General features: G+C 35.6%; 1 protein-coding gene across 1 annotated transcript in view; it reads right to left on the reverse strand.

Moving 5' to 3' along the window:
- The window catches only part of LOC131165664 (uncharacterized), a 35862-nt gene extending 11715 nt beyond the window's left edge, over positions 1–24147 (reverse strand). The window contains exons 1-4 of the mRNA XM_058124042.1: positions 23032–24147; positions 10544–10840; positions 9229–9354; positions 8515–8595 (exon numbers count right to left, since the gene is read on the reverse strand). Coding sequence (XP_057980025.1) covers positions 8515–8595; positions 9229–9354; positions 10544–10840; positions 23032–23950 — 1423 coding nt within the window. The 5' untranslated portion in view covers positions 23951–24147. The remainder of the gene's footprint in view (positions 1–8514; positions 8596–9228; positions 9355–10543; positions 10841–23031) is intronic.
- Positions 24148–24183: the final 36 nt, after the last annotated feature.

Consider the following 24183-nt stretch of genomic DNA (forward strand, 5'->3'; position numbering starts at 1 on the left):
GCTGCAATATCACTCCACCACTATTTAATCTTAAGCATAGAAACCCCCAAAGATTTGAAGAACAGTAAAAACATTCAACAAAGAATCTCCATAATCACCTAAGAAAAGCATAGTATCATCCGCAAATGGGACACAAAAACCCCCTCTACCTGCTCCCAACCCTTTCACCAGACCACTATCCACAGCCCTTTCAACCATTCTACTTAAAACATCAATCACCAACATCAACAAAAAAGGAGAATAGATCCCCTCATCTAACGCCCCATGTCACTCTAAACCATGATCTAGGTTCATCCACAATAAATAAAAAGAAAGAATTAGACAAGAAACCTTTCATCCAAGACTACCAATGCTCCCCAAACCCCTTCCTAGCAAATATCTTATCTAAAAAATCCCAACCCAACTTACACTATGACAAGCCTTTTCAAAATCCAATTTAAAAATAATCCCTTCTCATTCCTTCTAGAAACCTCCTCCACTACCTTATTAGAACCCAAAATAGCATCTACAATCTGCCTACCCCAAACAAATACACTAGCAATGATCTTATACACACTTTTCACCAAAATAATTGGTCTAAAATTAGCCATCTTAACAAATATATTCCTCTTCAGCACCAAATCAATAAAAGTTGAGGTCATACTCTTGCTCACGATCTCATTCCAATAAAATTCATTAAAAACTTTCAACAAGATCACCCTTACCACATCCAGTAATCTTGAAAAAAAAGAAAAAAAAAAAGTAAAAGAAAATACTAAACCCATCCGGACCTGGAGCCTTATCCCTCTCCATCCCAAATACAATTACTTTCACTTCCTCCTCAAAAGGTCTTTCCATCCAACTCACTTGATTACGAACAGTGGGATTCCAATCCAAACCTTCAATATTGGCCTACAAACATCTTCTTCCATGTGAAGATTCAACCAAAATATAATAATAATAATCTCAACGGCAAACAAATGAGGATTTGACATAAGCTCTCCCACTTAGAAGTCCAATTCCCTAATCAGGCTTTCTCAACTTCCTATTAGCCAACCTATGAAAAAATTTTGAATAGCCTCTTTTCACCCATTTAAATTTTGTCTTTTGCCTCCAACTCCTTATGTCCTTAAAAACCAAATTCTCAAACTCATTTTTCATTGGAACTCATTTAGCCTCCTCACTCTCCGAAGACTAACACTTCCCTTTTTCCTATTTGAAAAGTCCAACTCTCTCTAGCCCTCTTGAACCTAATATCCCCAAAAATCTCCCTATTCCAAATCTTCAAAGACTCATTTAAGATGCTTAGACTTATGGTCCTAAACACTTCCCAACCCCTCTCCAAACCTCACTCCAAGTCTCTCTGACAGATAGGGGTGAACATTCAGTCAGTACGGTGAATTAGGTTAATTAACCGAATTAACCGAAAAAATTCAGTAAAAAAAACTCATTAACCGAACTCAAAGCCAACTGAACCGAATTTTGGCTAAATAGGTTAACTGATTTAATATTAATATATATAAATATAGATTTTTAATATGTATATATATATATATATATAAAATACAAATAATATATATAATATATATATAATACAAATAATATATATAATATATATAAATCAAAATAATATATATAATATATATATCAAATTTTAATATATATATAATATATAAAAAATAAAAAAAATTTAGTATATGTATAATATATAAAATATTTTAATATATAATATATATAATTATATATTATTAATTTAGAATATTCGATTAATTCGGTTAACTGAATCAACCGAACCCAAGAACCGAACCGAAAACTGAAAACCGAAATTCAACGAAAATGAAAACCGAACCAAATAATTTTTTTAACGGAACCAAACGAATTTACTTGGTTAATTTAGTCAATTCAGTTTTAACTAAATTATGCTCACTCCTACTAATAGAAGAGGGAAAGAATCATGATTCATGATCAAGCATTCTCAAAGTGAAAAGGGGAAGGACCCCACTTAACCTTGCCAGATTCCAAGAAGACAAGAAAGTGAAAGCCACAAGTCTAGGCAAAATAGTTCGAAAAAGATTAGAAAACTCATTCTCCCAATCACTACAAAACAAAAATATAACTAACCTAGCCCTCTCACCCCTTCAAAGAAAGAAAGAAAATGCATTGCCCAGGGTTGTTCCCTCAAACCACAATCCCTAATGAACCTGTCAAATTCAGCATACTCATAGTAACCTCCCCACCGACAATCCCTAACCTAGCCCTCTCACCCCTTTCAAACCAAGGAAAAAAAAAGAGCACATTGCCCAAGGGTTGGTCCCTCAAGCCACAATCTCTAATGGACCTATCAAAATTCTACATACTCAAAGTAACCCTCCCTCCCCCTTTTGTTCTCCCTAGAAAACCTAACATTGAAACCACCACCATCAGTCCATCTAGGGAAACAAAATCCAAAAACAGCATATAATTCATCCCCAAAAGAAGACCAAAAAGTGGGTCTAGAACGGCCATAAATAGAAGCGAACGACCATCAGCGCCTCTCTTTTACATCTACCAAGACCAAGAGGGTAAAAAACCAAACAAGGCTATCAATTCTAGAAATGGACCAGATCAAAATGCCCCTAGCCATCCCTTGAGAAGAGAGAGACTCTCACTCCCTACACCTACCCTCCTAAATACTCTTCACTACCCTCCTACCCATGGTTTTAAATAATGACTGCAACCATTTCGTAACAGTTTTTTGGGTTATCAATACCATTACACTCCGCAAAATTAGTGGGAAGAAAAATCACAGCCATAGCGGCCGTTACGGACCGCGACCATCACGTAAAGGCCGCTACGGCTATTATGTAACCGCCACAAGACTGTTATGCCAAAAAATTTATTTTATTTTTCATTTTTTCTTCTCAATTTTCCCCCCTCTTTCATAAATCATTCTCAATATACTATGTGGCAAGAGGGGGAAAATATTATAATGAGGATGACAATTATACAAAATTTACTATTCTTTTTAAATACTCGCAAGAGATGCATTGATTAACAATTTGAAAATACTACCATGTTAGCAAAATATTTTATTTTGATAATTTTAGTTATTTGATATTTATTTTCTATATTTTTCAACTTATATTTTTCAACTTCAACCTTCTTTTTTTCTAGTTACTTTATATTTGTATTATTCGTATGCCTTATGTGTCTAATAGATTAAGGAGTGTATAATGTATTTTGTTTTATTAATTAATTTAACACACATAGAATTTATCACACATAAGAACAATGAGACATTTAAATACGAACACACACGTAATTTTTCTTTCAATGGTGGTTTAAAACAAATGTAAACTTCTTGCCTGTACCAAATAACTTAGCCGATCTAAAGGATCCAAAATACACTAAAACTCTTTCTAAGAATGTTTAAAAGCTTAAAACATGCAAGTATGCTAATATGCACAATGTTGTGCGTGCGTAAAAAAAAATTCACGACCATAACACCCACTTCCCGTTATGTAACATCCACTACTCCAACTTCCCGTTACACCCATTATCGTTACGTTACACTACCCGATACCACGATTTAAAACCATGCTCCTACCCAAAAAAAAATCAACACTCTTCAATTTAGTTTCCTTAAGTAACATTATCTCAAGAGAATTTTAACAAACTCTTCCCAAATCAAACCCCTAAAGTTCCAACTAATTAGCTTCACAATTTAAACCCCCCCCCTTCCCCCCAAAAAAAGCCCAAAAAAAAAAAAGAAAAAAAATTATATCCAAGGCTAGCTTATTTAGTTCTTTTTTTTTGAACCTTCCTCCCCCCCCCCTCGCCCCCATATGTTTTAGGACAAACCCTCAATTTCACCCCATGTCCCATCTCCCCATAGAGTTTTTGCAAGTCTCTTTTGTCTCTCACCCCCCAAAAGGCTAATATCTCCTTCATTAGATTCCTCCCTATGGCGAACAATACTATCTGTATATTTAGATTAATTAGGAGTGGGAAGAATATCTTGTTGAAAATAAGAAGGTCATTGCCAATAGAAGTTCTTTTGCATCATCCCCCACCACCTCTAAAAATAGAATCACTGAGGATATCAATGGGTTTATGCTCAAGAATAGGAACAATGACCAAAGATCCTTTCTCGGTCAACTCTCTAACATTGTAGTCAATGTTCTTCAAATGGCGAACACCAACATGTGCTTATTCAAAGAACTTCGTGGGGCTACCTACCCCACCTCCCTTTTATTCGAACCAAGGAGTTCAAGCCAATATTTTAAAAATTAGAGTATGTGTTTGCAGGCAAGTTTTCCTCTTCAACAATTCCATAGATCATCTAGTAAGTGCCCTTTTTCATATTCACACATACTTCCATTTCATCATCAGAATCAACACACTTTCATTTGCCAAAAAATTCAGAGGAATCTGAGCCATCTCGATGGCAAACAACAGAGAACAAAGGACTTGATGAACAAGAATACTTGTTTCTGACATTGTTGAGTTACTTCACTTCATCCTTGCCTTCAACTTACCTGCGTGGTGCTTGAACTCCTGTGGACCTTCAAACCAGTCTAGATAATACCCCTAGTTCTCTATTCTACTGTGTTTACGGCATCTAAGCATCCTCCTCAATTTCCTAATGGGATTTCTCTTATCAAATTTATACCCACAAAAGACTTAGCCAAATCCAATTTATTTAGATTGCCCAAAACCAAGCCTTCTTGTTTTTGGATGGTCTCTCCTATTATATCATTATAATTGGACTCTGGTAGGCCTAACTTGTATAACACTATCCCTGCAACATAATTGAGACTACAGTTCCTTTTCTTATCAACCCACTAACCACAGTCCACCTCTTAACATTTCATAGGCCCAATACCATGGGATCCATCTATATTAACCCCATTATAATTCAAATTTAAATTAAAGAATCCTCACCTTCCAAATCGTGAAGATGAAGGAACTGATTCCGAAAGATCCATACAATTCAAGATGAAGATCTTTCCAACGGTGTTTGAGTCCTTCACCGAAGGAATTCTAAGTGCATCGACATATAGACTCAAGCTCTTTAACAACCTTACTTCCCTTGATGTTAGTTCAACCACAATACGAGTATCTTAAACCTGACTCACCGATCTTTTGCAATTCATTTGCAATTCTAGTAGTGATGGTAGCTATATACTTCAAAGTTTGAATGAAAAACTTAACTTCAAACTTGACGCTTCCACTCCATCAAAAAAACAAACTGGAGGGGTCCAAGTTTGTTCTATAAATTTCTCCAAACTCCGCCAAGATTTCTTGCCAATAGGCAATAAGTTTGGTCGTGTAAAGAAATGACTAACGGCCAAGTTATCTCTTTTCACCACAAACTTTGACCCAAGTAGGTAATGTCGTCACACGCAAAGGCAATGTATTACCCTTAGCATCTCATTCTTTTGAGTTGCATACTTATGTGCTTACTTCATTAAGCTTTTGGCTTTTGTACATAATAGGTATTCATCATGAAACAAGACTTACCCAAAGGCATAGTCTGATGCATACGTCTATACCTCGAAGGGTTTCATGATGTCAAGAAGAGCAAAAGTATCGGATCTCTCATCATGGCAACCTTCAAATTGTCAAAGGCTCCTGAGCACTTCTTTGTCTAGTTCCACGCTTGACCCTTCTTTAGCAATTCTATCAAAAGAACAAGTCCTCAAATACCCTAACACGAACTTTCTGCAATAGTTGACCAATCCAAGAAAAGAACACAACTCCTTCACTATCGTTGGGATCTTCCAATCTTGAATAGCCTTCACCTTCGCCATATACATCCGAATATAACCTTGCTCGATAACATAACCAAGGAATTTGATGCTTTGCTGAGCGAAAGAGCATCCCTCTTTTCACATAAAGATTGTTCTCCCTCAACCTATTGAACACCTTCCGCGGATGCTCCTTACATTCTTCCAGAGTAGAACTGTAGACAACAATGTCATCCAAGTATACCACAACAAAACGAAAGAGCATCCCTCTTTTCACATAAAGATTGTTCTCCCTCAACCTATTGAACTCCTTCCGCGGATGCTCCTTACATTCTTCCAGAGTAGAACTGTAGACAACAATGTCATCCAAGTATACCACAACAAAATTGTGACATACTCATGAAATACTTGCCTCATCAAGCTGCAAAACATAGCTACGCATTCGTCAACCCAAATGGCATCACCAAGAATTTATATGCCCCATACTGTTTCATATAAGCCATCTTGGGTACATCCCCATCTCATAATAGTCTGGCTACAAATCAAGTTTGGTGAAGTACTTTGCATGACTTAGCTAATCAAACAAATCAACTTTTAGAGGAATGGGATACTTGTGGGCACAGTCACCTTGTTGAGCATGTGATAGTCCACAAACATCCGCATCCTCCCATCATGTTTCCTCTAAAACAACATGAATGCTCCAAACGATGCTTTGGAAGGACGACTATATAACCTACTTCCAATAACTCATCAAGTTGTTTCCTAAAACTCTGCTAGTTCTAGATGTGAAATCCTATATGGCCTTTTAGCAGGCGGCTTTACCCTTGAGAGCAACTCAATTTCATGCTCCACAACCTGTCATGGAGGCAAGTTCAGAGGTAGTTTGTTTGGTTTGACAACTTTATAGTCATCCAACATAGCCTAGATGGCAGTAGGTACCCATTCTTGGCTTACTTCACCTACCACCAGCGTGGCAAGATAATTAAATTCCCCTTAATCCTTTCTTGAGTTGCCTAGAAGAAAGAAATGACTTCTCATTATCTCCATTATTCGCAACGGTTTGCACCATGCAAGGGTGGTCCCCTATTATACAAAGGGAAATGGAAAAAGGCATCGGTACCGCCTTAGTCTCCCTAAAGAATTTCATTCCTAGAATCACTTGGAAATCATCCAATGACATAACTGTGAAATTCGCATGTCTTGCCCACTGTCCAAGCTTTACAATCACTTGCTTGGCTACTCCCAGAGTAGGCAAAGCTGGAAAGTTAACTACTTTCATGCATCCTGAATCTTTATCTAAGGTCAAGTTGAGTCTCTACACTTCTTCTTGTGAAACAAAATTATGCACAGTCCCGGTATCAAAAAATAGCATGGTGCCCTTCCCATTGATCCGTAGATCCACAAACATCAACCCTTTAGCTTGGATATGTTTTATCTCTTTTGTCTGCCCCTCCAACACATCAACTAACCGCATTGCACCCATCCTGGGAGTTTCCTCCTAATCCTCATCGTCTCGCAATACCCACTCCGCAATGAAAGCTTATAAAGCACTGAGAGATGACTTGTGAGGACAATTAGTAACTCTGTGAGCGCCTCAACATAAGAGGCATGTCATCTTACCCTTACCATTGGGTGTGTTGAACGATCGAGATGATAAAATTTCCTCTGAAGTTGATGCCTCGGTGTCGACTCCCCCACTTTTGAGTTTGCCTTTCTTCAAAGACTTTCTATCTTGGTTTCAAAATAACAGCCACAACCGTTATGCAACACCATTACATAACCTTTTTTTGGATTCTTGATACCATTACACACCGCAAAATTGGTGGGAAGAAACATCATGCCCATAGTAGCTGTTACGGACCTTGACCGTGAAGTAAAGGCTGCTACAGCCACCATGTAACCGCTAAAAAACTATTATGGAAAAAAAATTATTTTTTACTTTTTCTTCTCACTTTTGTCCCCCCACTTTTTCATAAATCATTCTCAATATACTATGGGGTGAGAAGGGGAAAACAAATTATAATGATGATGCTAATGATACAAAATTTAATACTTTTTTTAAATAGTCATAAGAGATGCATTAATTAACAATTTCGTATCACTAATATGTTAGGAAAACATTTTATTTTGATAATGTTAGCAATTTAATATTTATGTCCTATATTTTTCAATTTCAACCTTCTTTTCTTTTCTAGTTATTGTATGTTTGTCTTATTCAAATGTCTAATGTGTCTAATAGATTAATAGTGTATAATGTATTTTGTTCTATTAATTAATTTATCACACATAAGAATAATAAAAAAGTATAAATATATACACACATAATTTTTGGTCAATGGTGGTTTGAAACAAATGTAAATTTTTTGCCTTACCAAACAACTTAGTTGAACTAAAGGGTCCAAAATACACCAACTCTCTTTCTAAGAAGGGTCAAAAGCTTAAAACATGCAAATGCACTAATAAGCATAAGGTTGAGTGTGCTTGAAAAAAAATTTCACAGCCGTTACACCAGCTTCCCATTATGTAACATCTGCTACTACCACTTCCCGCTGCACTCGCTATTGTTAGTTACGCCCACACTGTGTACACCACAATCCAAGATTTTTTTAGTCTATAAGCTTGCTATTCTTGAGTTTCTTGTGAGACCCATATTGGACTTCATTTTAACAATTTTACTCATAATTCAATATCTGACAAAAACCACTGATATCTTATATCTTGGAAATCATATAGCAATAAGAACAATAAATTTTTATCCCTAAACTAAACCAAGAAAAAAGATTAATTGAAAGAACCAATGGGTTACCTTGTCCAAGGATCAAAATAGCATTTGTAGCCAGAGGAACAATATCTTGAATCTTTTCACTAGTAAATAATGCCTGAATAGCTAGCACAGAAATAAAACTCGAATGTTAAATTTAAATAGAAAAAAGTTTGCAAAATGAAAGAACTATTGCACAAGTGCAACTGACCATGCTGAGCAAACTGATAAACTAAAACTAAGCTAGAGGAACAATAAGAAAAAATGGATATGCTTATTCCACTTCCTTTTCCCTCCAATAACAATTCTTAAGATATAGTACTCTTTAGCATAGTCAAGTTTATTTTAATTTTAAATAAACCAGCAGTATAATGTTTTACAAATAATTTTTTTCTTAAAAATAAAAAATTTACTTCAATGCATTATTCTGCTTGAACAGCCTTAAAGAAGTATAAAATAATTATACATATCCAAATGCCAGTGTCTTAAAGTGTCAAAGAAGCATCAAAATACATGTATATAATGTCAGACAGACATGGCTACCTCATAGAAGTGTCCATGGTACACAGATTGCAAGAGATCACACAAGAGAAAAGCATTTGCTGTGATTTTGTGACAAGTTTCCAAATGGAAGAATCATACATGAATGTGCCAGAACTAAAACTCTACTAACCTGACAAAATTGGCTAACGCTAAAACACAAGAACAGCATATTTAGCTGCTACATTTAAATATTTTGCAAGATGATACTACAAATACCTGAGATCTGCTTTAACTTTGCCTCATTGTCACTCCTATCATTTTCATCAACTGAACTGTCCATGTCAGATAATGCCATCATGTGCACTGAATGAGATCCATCAGATATCCAAAAAGTTTGAGTTCCTGCAATGAAACATTTGAACAATTATCTCAAGAGATTCCAACAACAAAAAAGTTAACCAAAACTTCATCTGAAAAGTTCACATGATTATCATTCATTAAGAATTTTCCAAGAAAAAAGCATCCTAGTGAGCATGGTCTTAAATTTTGGTAATTTTATGAAACTTTTGGTCGAAATTCGGATTTTGTGAGGGTTTCAAAAGGAAATCAAGACTCAATTTCTTTTTTGCAAAATTTTGGCTAAGCTTATGGGAAATTTATGAAATCTCCAAAAAATTTTAAATCCATATACACAGGTAAAAATTTAGGGAATTTAAATTAAAAATTGAAGAAAATAAGAAAAATTTAAGGGCCTGTTTAGTTTTGGAAAACATTTTCCATTTCCCAACTTTTAGTTTTCCAAAGAAATATAAAAATTTTAGCTTATTTTTAAATTTTTCAAGATTCATATTAAAAAGGTAGAAAATAATGAATTTGTTTAAATGTGCAAAAAAGATTTCATTTTTTACTTTTTAGATTTTTAAAATAATCACAAGAAAGACAACTTATTTTACAATTTTCCAAATTTTATATAAGGTAATATTTGGAATCATGGATTTTGGGGCATAAATTTGGATGTAATTTTATACATAATCTACACAAATTAAAGTCCAAGATCCGAATCTCATGCTCCCATATACAAAGTAAGAGTTGGAAATCTAGGAAAACAATAAAAAAATATTTTCCAACTTTTCTATAGAAATATGGAAAATTTGAAAACAAGGTGGCTTTTTTGTAATTATTTGAAAAATTAGAAATGAAAAATAAAGCTATTTTCACAAGCAAATAGTGCCAAAACTGTTTATATTGGTATTCATTTATTTCATACATATGTTATAAAAATGGAAAATTAGCCAACTTTTTTGTAATTTGTTGGAAAACTAAAATAGAAAATAAAAATTGTTTTCCAAAACTAAACACGCCTTAAAGGGTTTTTTTTTTATTTTGTTTCTCAATTATCCACAATCATCTATTTTAACATTTCTCAAAGTTCATTCATCTATGTTTTTCAAAATTTCTGTTGAAATTTCCAAAAATCGATTTTAGTTGTTGCTAGCGAATTGAACAGTGGGAGTATGGTAGTGAGTAGTAGCAAGCACTTCCCAACAGTAGGAGCAGTAGCACTAGTACTAAAAATAACAGCAATGCATACTCGCGGAGGAATCAGAGAGAACAACCAACTTTCGCACTTTCATGATGTGAGGCAACTGCCTCAATTGACACATTATTTCTGACCCAAAGTTGAGGTTGGAAAGGCACAAGAGGTGTAAATCCCCCACTGAATCCAATATCAGAAACTTATTTGCAGACAAAGCCTGGATGGAAATTGCCCTAGCTGAGAATCGCACCGATGTGGATTTTGAACTTCTATCCTCCTTGCTCTTGATTGCCACAAAATATGCACTGCCTTGGCCAAGGTCTTGCCCAAGTTTCACAGACCTTAGGTTTACTGCAAGTTCAATACACCATCAGCAACCACAGCCAATGACAACATTAATAATTTCAGAGATTTTATCACTAAGAAACACTGAGAACAAGACAATTAACAACTGATGATATACAGATTAAAGATGTTACAGATTTTCTTTGAAAAAGAACTGCAAAGTAATCAACAAATTGTCACCCTACCCTCAGCCAGCTAAAATCATTCGGATCAGAAGAAAATACAATGGGCAGAACCTAATCATAATTTTAATTATAACAATAATTGGTAGTTTGCAATCTGGAAGCATCCTTATGATTTTAACCAAAGAAAAGCACCCTTCTTCAAAGAGTAGAGCACCCATTTCCTGGTCAAAAAGAAATACTTAAGGGCACTTCGTCAGCCACAAACTACAAATAAGAATAACATTTGCAAACAAATTGTCTGGATATAGGTTGTAAAGAAGTTAGAATGCAATTTATTGACTTTAACTAACACTAATCTACACATATAAGATAGAAGATCTTAATAACAATTCACAGAATATACTGCATGTCCTTGAGCCAGGTCATGACCTAAAAGGGCTGAGAAGTTTGAAACATTAACAGATTGTATTTAGATATGGGAGGTGATAGCCAAAATTCGCTAATCTAATCAGAAAGATGAAATTAATCAGACCTTAGTGTCCTAAAAATTCGGCTGTCAGCAGTTAATGTTTCAAAACAAGCATATCCTTTTATATGATTGGATGCAGGTTTTTTTTTTTTTTTTTTTTTTTTTTTTTCGCCCCCCGGGGGTGGGGTGGAGGGGGCGGGGTTTGCCTGGGTAATTCTTCCTCAGCAACTAGGACCAAATTTTACCCCAGTAACTCCCTCCTCGACGTAGAGGCATCAAATGCATGCAAAGTCCAAGTGGGCCCATGACTCCCCCTGTGTTCCATATTTCTCTAAATATCCACATTGATGACTGAATTTTTTAAATTTCCTTTAGATAACCATGGCCCGAATTAAGCTCACGGTATCCTTTTAGTGTTATAGTATCATGCAACTTTTATCTGACTGACATCTGACACACCAGGTCTGTTATAGATGAAATCAATTAAATACAACCCATATACAACCCTCCCCTGATCCCCAACCCAATTTGACCAGGGTTTTCAAAAACAAAAAAATGATCATTCAAATTGCAAGGTAAGAGAGAAAGTTTTCTACCGTGTAAGATATTCACTGAACATCTGTGTCTTTTGTGTTGATTTTATTTGTTTGGCTAAAATCTGAATAAAACCAAAGCAACTTGCTGGCCTCTTAATGTAAGATACCTTGTCAGTTAACCGCTTACTCCAAAAAAAGCCAAAATAAGACAAAAGAAACCAAAACAAAACACAATTCTTTTGCAGCATTAAACTTTTGAACATCCTCCAAACCTGAGTTAGCTCCTACAATCTCAGTCTTAGCAACATTAGTCTCACGCCTAGAAACAGCCTCAAATATTCTGGGTAAAGAAAGGACCTTTTGAATCACAACTGAAACAGGCCTCTAATCAAAAAAGTAGAACAGTATCATCAGCAACTAAAGTTGATAAATAACCACATCATCCATCTCAACCTTCTCCCAAGTCCATAGTCAATAAAGGCATATTGAAACACCAAAAAGGCACAACACACATCAAGGTGCAAGCATGAAGCTTTGCTTGGTTCATGGCAACATGTCACAATCCCACATTGTCCATGCTATCTCAGCCACACATTAATGGTTTAAGCTTCAACCATGTGAGGCAACTCTTATTGGACAAAACCATGAGGCCCAGTGAGTTGAGATCATTAAACAATGCATGAACCTGAGCTAAGGCACACCAGGTGCAAGGTCCTTACTAGGTGCGCCTTTCTACTGTAAAGAAGTTGAATTGATTGTTTGAAACTACATTGTTGTTGGGTATGATGTAATACTTTTATAGACCTGATGCTGATGACTAGATTAGAACCCAACTCATGTGTTGAAAACCTTGAAAAGAAACAAGAGGAGAAAAATGCATATAATTAGTAACTTCACCATCTTTCTTTAATGTCTTCGTCCTTAACCAAAACAATATCATCCTCACTTTTTATACATTTTACCTTTCCTAAGTCCTTACTCTTCATTTCTCTAGCTTTAACAAGTTCAAATATATTTCTTTCCCCTTCTTTTGTATCTAATTTATCATACAAACACTACACCATGTGCAGCAAATTCTAGCCAGCGCCGCCGCCAATGACATCCAGTGATTGAGGAGGTACAGTTGTGCCATCAGCATCTTGTACAAGATCGTTGATGAGCTTCTATACCTATGCGTTGCTGCACTCTCAAAATGAAGAACAGTAAGCTATGGGATTCCAAGAGAAAGGAGACCGAGAAAGAGAGAGTGGGTGATCAGGTTGCAAAGAGATATGATTGTGGAATAAAATAATTTGTGCATGGAGTAATTTGTCTTTAAGAAAGAATTAAGAAATGGAATGTTGATTCCAATAGAGAGCCGATGAAATGCCAATTCCGTTCATAAAAGGAATGCTCATTCCTAAGGAATCCCTATTCCAATATTATCTTGTCTAACCAAACAAAGGAATGGAATTGGGATAGGAATTATGATTCCATTCCTGCATTGATTTCTTCCAATCAAACAAGCTCTAAAAGGAACCTTAACCTTCCAAACCACATGACACAAAGGAAAAAGGACTAGGTGTTGCAGGTTTCAAAAGATAAGAAAGATTTAGAAGAAAAGGAAACTGAAAAATCCCCTTCCAGAAACAAACATCTAATCCAATTTGAGGAACGAAAGAATCCAACACACTCCGCAAAAAAAATAAGCTCATCAACCTTCTTTCATTAAGACTACTATAAAGTGGAAATCCAGAGAAAGAGAGCCCCTCTCTATAAAGAAAAACCTGTGATTTGTGCATTATGAACTCTGGATAAATTTAAATCCTTCCCAACCATGTTCATAACACTCTTCCACCAAACCTCCACATGACTACAAAAAGAACAACCATTAGCTACGTATTTTCAACCTAAAGTGTAGGACCACTTCACTAGATTTGACACAAAGAACAAGACAATGATCTCAAACAGGTGAAAGCAAAATTTCCTAGACAATAATAGGAAAACTCTTCACCCAATAATATTTAAACAGCAAAGTGCGTGAAACAAGTTTCTCACCCGAGGATAACCAAATGGACTATTCATTAGAAAGAGGAATACATCACTAAGACCACAATCTCTAAATTAAAATAAAACTAAAAATTCCCATAGTAGCGGCAAGTGGCAACCTCCCCCATTTTTTCTAAATAGTCTTCATAACATTAAAATTCCTTCCATACATCATTTAGGACTACACAAACCAAAGATACTCACCAATTCATCTGACAAGGATAACCTCAACAACTGAACAGGACAATAATCAATTGTTTTCCACCAATCCCCAGACCTACCACTTCCAGGATAACCAACAAAGAATAAGACCCCTGAACTCAAATCACATGAACTAGCAAATTTAATATCCCAACAAGAAGTATACCCCAGAAACAAAATGCTGTATTTTAAAAGGCAAAGGCGTAAGGCGAGGTGTTACCCCCAGAGAGGGGAGGCAAGACGCTTAGGCATAAGAGTTTTGAGAATTTAATTGTAATATAAATATATATACTAGTAAATTATATGCCTTGTAAATAATATAAAGTTTATTAAATAAATCATGAAATCTATAATATAAGATTCCAACACTTCAAATTCACATAACTCCAGCCATATTTGCCCATGACTTGTAAAGCTACAGCAACATCGCTATCCAAGGAAGGAGTTAGCTTTTGGGTCAGTTAAAAAAAATAATAAATAAACAAACATTGCTTGAGAACTCTTGAAGATCCCACAGAGTTCTCAAAATCCAACCTTCACCCCTCATCTCTCTCAACTCTCCCTTGCTCTACTAACACACATCATCAGAGAAACAAGTATGAAATTGTGAAGATCTCATCGAAATTTTGCAAACCAGATACCAGCATAGGTCATTCATCATCCCAATTGCTTTTAGAACTTAGATTCCGCCACAAGGGATCGAAGAAGCTGACCAAAAAAAGAGGAGGGTTAAGAGAGATTGTCGAACGAACTGCTCTTGTGCAACCATCTGAGAGTGAAAGGTGGGGTGAGGGCAGTTCATCCCTTGATTCCCTTCCCTTTCTGGGTTTCTCGTATAGAATTTACAAACGTGGAGCTTCAAGCCCTTACCTATTTTTTTGATTTTATGTTTCTGTTGTGTGTTCCCATTATGCATATGCCTTTTTTTTCTGGCAAGCCATGAAAGAGCTCCTCACGAACAGAATTTCCTGCTACATTTGAGCAGCAAATTGGGTGTCAAAAGTCCTTTTTTACTTTTGGGTGTACACCTCACGTTAAAAAGCATGGGCCTTCTAGGATTTACGACTTTTAAAATATGCCTTGATGCATTTTTTCTGAAAAACACTCTGAGGTGTACCTCAAGCCATGCATTTAAAAATGCCTTATAAAACAGAAAAAATACCCAGTTTCTTAAGTCACTAGGGATGATTATGCAAAGGGACTTTGGGTTCTCAAGTCACTAAGGGTGAATATGCAAAGACTAGAAGGGTCAATGAGTTGAAACGAGGAGGCCTATCTCTCGAAGGAAGAGGCATCTGGGTCTCGATCAACCTGCATCTCAAAGGTAAGAGGAGGCTCCTGCACCTAGAGAAGGGTTTCCAAGGAGTTAAAAATCAGGCTCTTTGAATCCCTGAGAGCAAGAACAGCAAAAAGTGGAGAAGCCTTTCGAAGCCCTAATCAAGCCTTCAGCTGAACATGACAGAGATGTCCTAATCAGATGCACAGAATGTGAATCACTGAACCTTATACGACACGAGAAGCAACCAATAAAGCAGAACTGGGTCTCGACACAATCGGAAAAGTGATCATTTGCAGAAGCTGTCAGTAAGTTGCTGATGATGAGGAAAGATTCGGGAAGGAGCGAATCCCTAACTTTCAGGTGTAGAATTTTTACTTCCCCTCCAGTTCAGATTTAAAATTTGTTACCAACTCTAATTCTGAGCTCAGAAGAGGGCGGTCTGGGCTTGATATTAGCAGGCCATCCAAAATAGTTACAAAATGTGTCATCAAAGAAAAAGGGGGGAAATGGGCTCAGTCCAGTTCAAAAGGTCAACGAGCCTCCCCCAAAATTAACAGAATTGGGCTCATTAACTCAGAGCCCAGCAAGAGTTAGAATTAACGAAGGTGAGGAAAGTGAGGGCGACAATTTGACTGAGCTCAGGCAACTTTTAACCAAAGCCAGTTCAAATGAAGGCAGATCCTGCAAAAATCTTCAGAAGAAAATGCAACTGAAGGGGAATAATGATCTTTTCGAACATTCAACATCAAAGCCGGGGAAGAGAAGGTTGTTTTAGCTGAGCTCTTAAGCACAGATTGCTTTTGAAAAGGGACACAAACGACAATCAGGAAATTGACTATACACAGAAGTTAGATGTTCGTAATCTTCCAGAAGATGATCCGTAGCAGCAAGGAAGCGGAGAATGGCTTTGATAAGGACTCTCAGCTTCCATTATCACTTGATATTGAAGGAGCACTTGAGGAAGGGAGTCATTATGACAAAGACTGCTCAGATTCAGAAGACGACATGAGCAGTTTCTGTACATGATCAAGGGTAGATGGTTCTACACTTCATTTTAAGCAGCCGCACTTTTATTTTTACAAATGTTTAAATGAAACTTTGAGCTGAAATTAGGGATTTGACTTGTTTAAAGTGAAGTCCATGCATTTTAGGAGTTTTCTGATGTTATAAATTAAAACTTGCAAGGATGATGTAAGACATGTGATGTAGGACAAGAAGCCAGGCAATGGGCAGACCCTTGTTGGAGACTCAATTGGAAGAAGAATTGGGTCAAGGGATTGTTGAGTTTAATCAATAATTTATTTGAGTGTTTAGTTTAATTAGTATATGATTATGAGTATTTGGGAGTTTGTTTGTAATATTTGTGTATTTTATGGGTGTGTTTGTAATTTCATGTAGCGTTAGGGGCATATGTGTAATTTTGTGTTATTGGTTTACTTAAAAATAGCATGAAAAGCTGAAAGCCATGTAGGTCTATGCCATTGATCAATTTGAATTGAAGTGAATGAGAGTTCTTTTCCCAAAAGAGGATCTCCTTCTTTCCCCATCTCTTCTTCTTCCCTCTTCTTCTTCTTCTTTCCCTTCCCTTCTGTCCTCAATTTCTTCTAAATTCTCCTTGGCAGCAGATCCTTGATTCCTGCATCAACATATTACTTCTTATGGTTATTATTATTTGTAATCTGCTATTTCTGTGTCTAGAATTATAATTAAGATGAAGTTTGTGATTAAAATAGAAACAAGACTATTTCAAGACAGTGTTACCTGTTGCATTTTGAGTAATGGAATTACAACATAATTTCCAAGTATGATATTGTGGATTGAAATTGATAAACATTGAAAACAATCTTGGATACAATGTAAACTTGAATTTCTACAATAGAGGAGGTAGGAAAGAATTTGAAGACTATTTCTTGGACAGTGTTATGTATTATGATTTATCATTGATAGTTTTCTTCAAACATTTACAGTTGAATCCATCTTCTTTGAAGTTTGAAATGTATGACAGAATTTTGGCTGGAATGGATAATTGAGCTTCTATGTAAAAGTTGGATTCTTGTAAAGTATTGCGCATTATAACTTATCATTGATAGTTTTCTTCAAACATTGAAGTTGAATGCATAATCTTTTGAAGTTTGTAATACTCTGCTGAGCTCAGATCAAAAGCATTAATTAAAGGTACACTAGAAGTATCCACTGAGATTGGTTTGCTCGCCCCAAATTTCTACGTTCAGATAGTTCAGAGAACAAAGGAAACATGTGAAGGATTTTCTTCAAACATTGACAGTTGAAAATCCATATTATTTGACATTTGAGATACTACTTGAGCTCAGATCAAAACCATTAATTAAGAGTACGTTAGAATTATCCACTGATACTGATTTGCTCACCCCAAATTTCTACATTCAGATACTCTGGAGAACAAAGGTAGCATGTGAAGAGATCCTGAGGAAGATAGTTTGTCTACACATGTATATGACTGTGAATTTATTGAAGAATGGAAGAATAGTTGTAATATGTAGTTACTATGCAATAGATAAGTGTAATATGGCAATGAGATGAGATAGACAGTACATAAAATGGTGAAGCTTCAATGCAATTAAACTTGGAGAATGGGAATTTTTTGTAAATGGAAGTATCCCTTTTATTGTGTAATCAAGCTAAAGATTGGAAGGTTGGAACTAAGTGGTTTCTTAAAAATGAATCTTGTCCCCCCCCCCCCCAAAAAAAAATCAACTCCATTGGTCTTTAACTTCTTAAATTGAATTTAAAAACTAAACTTTTGAAGCTGTTCATTTCCCAATCAAAAATTTTATAAACAATTTTTTGAACTAGTAGGCAAAGGATTAAAATTGTATTCCATCCACCCTTGAAGCCTCATGTCTCTGTTGGATTTATCTCAGACATGGACACAGCCGGTCATGCTTCAGGTTAGGGATGCGACAGATTACATGTAAAAGTGCTTCTGAAAGAACCTATTAAAATTCCAGATTTTGTTTTTTCGATGGAGAGAGGTGGGACAACCGCACTTATGATACAAAAATGATGGGAGGTTAAAATCATTTCCATAAAATGTGTGACAGCTTATTCTTCATTTACTTTTGAAAAAGACAGCTCGAGTCCCAAGATGATATGGCATGGTTAAAAAGGATTTTTTGCAGCTGTCCATAAGCTGCTAGGAGAAGAGATAAATTCAAAAAAAAAAAAAAGATGTCAACAAAACGAAAAATTTGTCGACATCTTTTATATCCAGAAAAATGTGTGACAGCTTATTCTTCATTTATTTTTTGAAAAAGACAGATCAAATCCCAAGATGATATGGCATGGTTAAAAAGGATTTTTGCAGCTGTCCATAAGCAGCTAGGAGATTAGATAATTCAAAAAAAAAGGCAATTTTAAAAAGTAACAGTTTTCTATTCAAAAAATTAATAATAAAAATGGAATTTAATAGAGCCCAGTTAGATGTTCACAATATAGCAATTCAATAATTAAAAATATATATATTTTATGTCATTATTTGCTTATTTTTCAAGCCAAGAGAAGCTATTAAACTTTCTGTAAACCCAGGGCCCCTCCATCCCGCCCCCCTATCTCCCCAATTTCCACACCCAATTTTTCTTTTTCTCCAGTCCCAAAATAGCTAAACTCCCTGGTATATCTATTCTAATTAAGAATTCATTGTCATCAGCCGTCCAATGGTCCAACTCTGAAAATCTAAATCTACAATAAATTTGCCATCAAGTGGGCAGTATCATTTAAAAATCTCGGCCTTAATCAGAATATAATAATTAGATTTCTACTCCTAGGACAAAAGGTAAAATAATGTTGCTAAAATTTGAGCTTTTTCAAACAACTTCAACACCTCCAATAAACTGGCACCCCCTTTCCCTCATAACATGCATTCTAGGATTGCAATATTCTTAAGTCACTTGAAAATACTAATTATGATATGATTACTCGGCTGCATGGACATGTCTTGCAAGAAAAGGATACCTTTCAAACAACTTGACCAGGATATCATTTAGAATCAGTGTCTAAATGACTAAATTCAAAACATATTCTGAACACCCTCCAAAGAACATATTCCAAAATACCTATGTCCAGTTCACAGACTTCCATCCATGTAACCTATGGCAATTCAGAATGATTTTTTGCACTGGAACTTGGCATTTTTAAACAAGTTTCAAACTTTTGTGGCTACTCTGACATGCAGTAATAAGTAATCTCTGTAACAGAAAAAAATTGACCACACTTTCGCAAATTATACAATGTATTACTTCACAAATCAAGCTAATAAAAACATTTGTAATGAAGTTTAAGAATAGTAGGATGCAGTCCTATGCGTCCATATTCTGAGACTGCCTAACCAACAAATAGGGATAAGAATTGAATGCCTGCATCTGGACATATCACTCATTGCAGAACCAGAAATGCTTTCAAATAGAGAAACTAGTTTTTGATACATGAAATTATGCACAGCTGATAAATTATCAATTAAAAAATGGACAATGATAAACCTAAAAAGCTATAGCAAATAAGTACACATGTAATATCTTTTTAAAATATATGCAATCATTGAACTGAACAACAGGGGGATCTAGTGCCTAAACTCTTTTTCTTTTCCCTTTTGTTTGTTTCTTTTTTTTTCTTTTTTTCTTTTTTTCTTTTTTTTTCCTTTTTTGTTTTTAGCAGAACCCCAAACTCCTGTCTTATGAAATTGAGTCAATCCACAAGCTTTCTATTTTGCATCACTTCTCTCTCTCTCTCTTTTTCAAAATAACCAATTTCTCATTTCGGCAGCATATTCCATGTTTATAACCCTCAAGAACAGATAAATATTAAATTTTTACCATTTCAAATATTCAAATGAAACCGACCAAGTTGTGTACCCAAACAGTTGTGGAGGATGTAAGCGCACCTTTCTCCCTAAGTGTCTTTAGTTAGTTTCTGAACTACCCAAAAAAAATTAAAATTAAAATTAAAAAAACTCAGCCCTTTAAGATGGAAAAATGTCTAAATATTTGGATATGCATTTGATCTGACAGCATTCCATTAAGTAATAAAAAATGTTCAGATACATCCTACGGTCATGCTCACCTCAAACCCATAAGTAAAAACACTTGTCGATAATGTTCTAAAAAGCAAAGGTATAAGGCAAGGCATTTTAATCATTAAGAGGCAAGGCATCAGCCTTTGAGAATTTTATTTTTAGAAAAAAAATATGTAATAAATTACATATATTTCTAAATAGGGGAAAATTAAGAAAATTACAAGTAAATGTAAAAAAAAAGAAAAGAATCAAATATAACTTCAAAGGTACTTGTTGGCTATTAAAGAAATGCTAACTTGTATACATTAAGTAAATCATAGTTGTCAAATCCAGAATTAAATCATGAATCAACATTCCAAAATTGGGATTTGGGAATCGAGAATTGAATCAAATCTTAAGATTCAATACAAATTTCCAAAACCAATTCAAAATGGCATGCATATATTGATATACAAGCAACAAGCAAAATAGTAAAGTACATTTCAATTTTGACAATAAAAAAACTGTATTTCATGTTTATGCTTTCCCTAAACAAATGAAAAATAAGGGAGTAAGTCGAGAAACATGAATAAAAAATGAACCTTAGGCCGTTTAAGGGAAGAAATCAAGAAAATATAATAAAAAACTGTACTTTTGGTGTTTATCAACAACTAAAAACATAATGTTTCAAGCATATTCTTTCTTGAAATAAAAAAAAAAAAAAATTAACCTAAAAAAATAATAAGAATTGAACAAACCACTGAAAAAAAAAATTGAATTTTAAAAATACAATGAACATGAGTACACCACATTATCCGATGAGGATTCTGCCCCTTCATCTCAAGGAGCGAACACTCCAAAAGTGAAAAATGGTATTTTTCTCCTCTTTTTTAGCACAAAACTGGCCTAGATAAGGAATGGAAGGTCATAGTGTATCAAAAAAAGAAATTTTAAAAAATATTGTTGTTTTGGGGGATTTAAACTAGTTGGATCTGACAGGGTATGATAGGTACAGAATCGAGTGAATTGATATATTTAGATCAATTCATTAAATTCACAAGGTGAATCAATAGTTTCGGCAATGAGTCAATTATTTTTAGATTCGCTAGTAAGATTTGAATTGATTTGGTGTGGAATTGATATGAATCGTATGAATCGAATCATGAATCATAAGATTTTAACAATTGTGAACTAAATCATGACAAGATATAGCTATAACATTACCAAGTTCAAATTATTTTTAAGATTTGAAACGCAACTCTCAACTATTTTGTAAACCCATATTATGACATTTCTTTCATATAAACAATTTGATAGAATTTTCTAGCCAAATCTAACATGAGATTCCCACACAATTAAAATGGCACAAAATATGTGCCTTTGGTACAAATGTGTAAGCCTTATTGTGTAATGTGTAGGTTGTTTGGGATTTGATAATTTCAATTGAGCCTTAAGATGTTTTAGGCCTGCCACGTCCTGATGTGCAAACTTCAAGGCGGGCCTTGATTGATCCTTTTAAAACATCGTTCAACACTATGAAAACAAAATCTTGAACAACCAATCATCTAAGGGAAGTAGTCCATATTTTTCTGATTGCATTTTATGTGATTTGTTTACCTAACCATTTCCTTAAAAACTAAGAGCACCAACCGACACATAACACGAACATTACACGATACAGATTCAACAATGTGACAGCTTTCAAATAGTAAGGATATAACACAACAGGGATTCTCTCTTCTCTTTCTTAATAACTTCTTTGCTATTAAAAAAAAAAAACAGGGATGCATCAATTATTTACTTTCTAAAATACGTATTTGGGCATATTTAGTATTGGTTTTTTTCCTCTTATAGATAAAATATTGTGGTAAAGTAAATTTACAGTGAATTCATCGAACTATACGCATTATTCATATATATTCAACAAACAAATTTCACTTACATTTTTTGCCCATATTTATTTCTTAATCTGACACTCCACATCTATAAAGTACCACAATATTTATAATATTTTCATAAATTATCATCAATTATGAAAAATTACCTAACAGAAAAAACAGAAAATGAAAAAGGGGAAGAACTATACAAAACATTGACTCAAGAACATGCAGTAATCTAACAAAAAAAAACAAAAAACAAAATAAAAACTCAAGATATATGGGGTCTTAAAATATGTTAAGAGCCATGTCCAAAAAAATGTGTGAGGCTGTGTAGGAAAATTAAATTAATTAATTTAATTTTAGACTGGATAAGCATTAACCATGTTGGATACGAACATTTTTTAGGTTTTTAGAGTCTCAGGGCTTCCTAGCCTAAAAACTATTTAAAAAACTGATTCCTTCAAAAGAACATCACTGGAAGGCTCAGAATTGAAAAGGACATACAGACTTAGTGCCCAGAACAGTATAACAGTACTCTCCAGATTAACCAACAGACAAGAATTACTTGTCTTTCCATATTTATGAATCCATTTCTGTTCGCAAATAAAAAATAAAAACAAATGCAAGGCAACAGAAGGAATGTGCATGCTTACCAGAAACACTATGCACATCAACATTTCCTTCCAAGTAACCATTAAAAGAGGTCTTGGTTTTCCCTCCTACACATATTCTTTCACCACCATCTGCACAGCTCGAGTCCACTCCCAAACTACTCAAAGGATCATGGCCTTCACCATTTGCCCGAATCAGCCCATTTGGCAGACGCAATGTCTCACCATGCTTCACATTCTCCGCATCAGGCTTCAAAGTCTTATTTTCTCGGCGTTGTTTGCTAACCCGTCCCTTCACAAGGGACCTCAAGGGTAAAACCCTGACCCCATTCGCCTCGCCCAGGATCAAAAACCCAAATGAAATGCTAATAGAACAAACGGGCACAGTACACTCAATCACAGCACATTTCATCATCCTCAAGACCACCCCACCATCATCATCATCCCCCGCCATTTTCACGGCAAAAACCCAAATCTTCGATTTTGAAACTGAATACATCGCAAAGTAATTAACCGACCCGGCAAGCTTAACTGAAATCCCGTGACTAACATTCACAACAACCCCTAATTTATCGTGAAATCGAATCTCCTTCTGGGAACAAAGAACACGAGCTTTCGCGAACACTTGGGGCTTGCGAAGGACCCAGAACCGGAGGAGCACGGCGGCGCCACCATCGTGTGGCCCGGCGGCAATGAAGACTGCACAGGGGTTGGTAATAGAATTAGGGTTTTGGGAGCGGAGGAGGAGGAAGGAGGCGGAGGAGGAAGGAGGGGGGATGAAGATAGGGAGGGGCGGAAGAGGAGGGAGAGAGAGAGGAGAGAGGAAGGGATAGAGTGAGAAGGAGGAGTCAGAGTGCATGAGGGCTAGGGAGAGAGAATGGGGTTCGAAGAGAACAGAGGATATGCGAGGAGAGGAGAGAGAGGAGTGGGGTAGAATGAGCTTGGAGGCCTGCATAACCATTAGGGCCGCCGCCAGCACCGCCACCGGCACCACCTCATGCGTCTCTGCTTACAGCCCCCGCCGGATTGAGAGGAGGTTCATTGTGCTTGGCGTTTGTCGTCTGGTCGTCGTTTGAGGGAGGAAGACCAAATTAATAATGATTAAAACCCATCTATGCCCAAACTCCCATTGGCTACGAATGTAAGTTGGTTGAAAATGTCAAAATGGTCGTCCAAGAAGCATTTTAGAACTTG

This window comes from Malania oleifera, chromosome 1 (genome assembly GCF_029873635.1).
Source record: "Malania oleifera isolate guangnan ecotype guangnan chromosome 1, ASM2987363v1, whole genome shotgun sequence".
Taxonomy (NCBI): Eukaryota; Viridiplantae; Streptophyta; class Magnoliopsida; order Santalales; family Ximeniaceae; genus Malania; species Malania oleifera.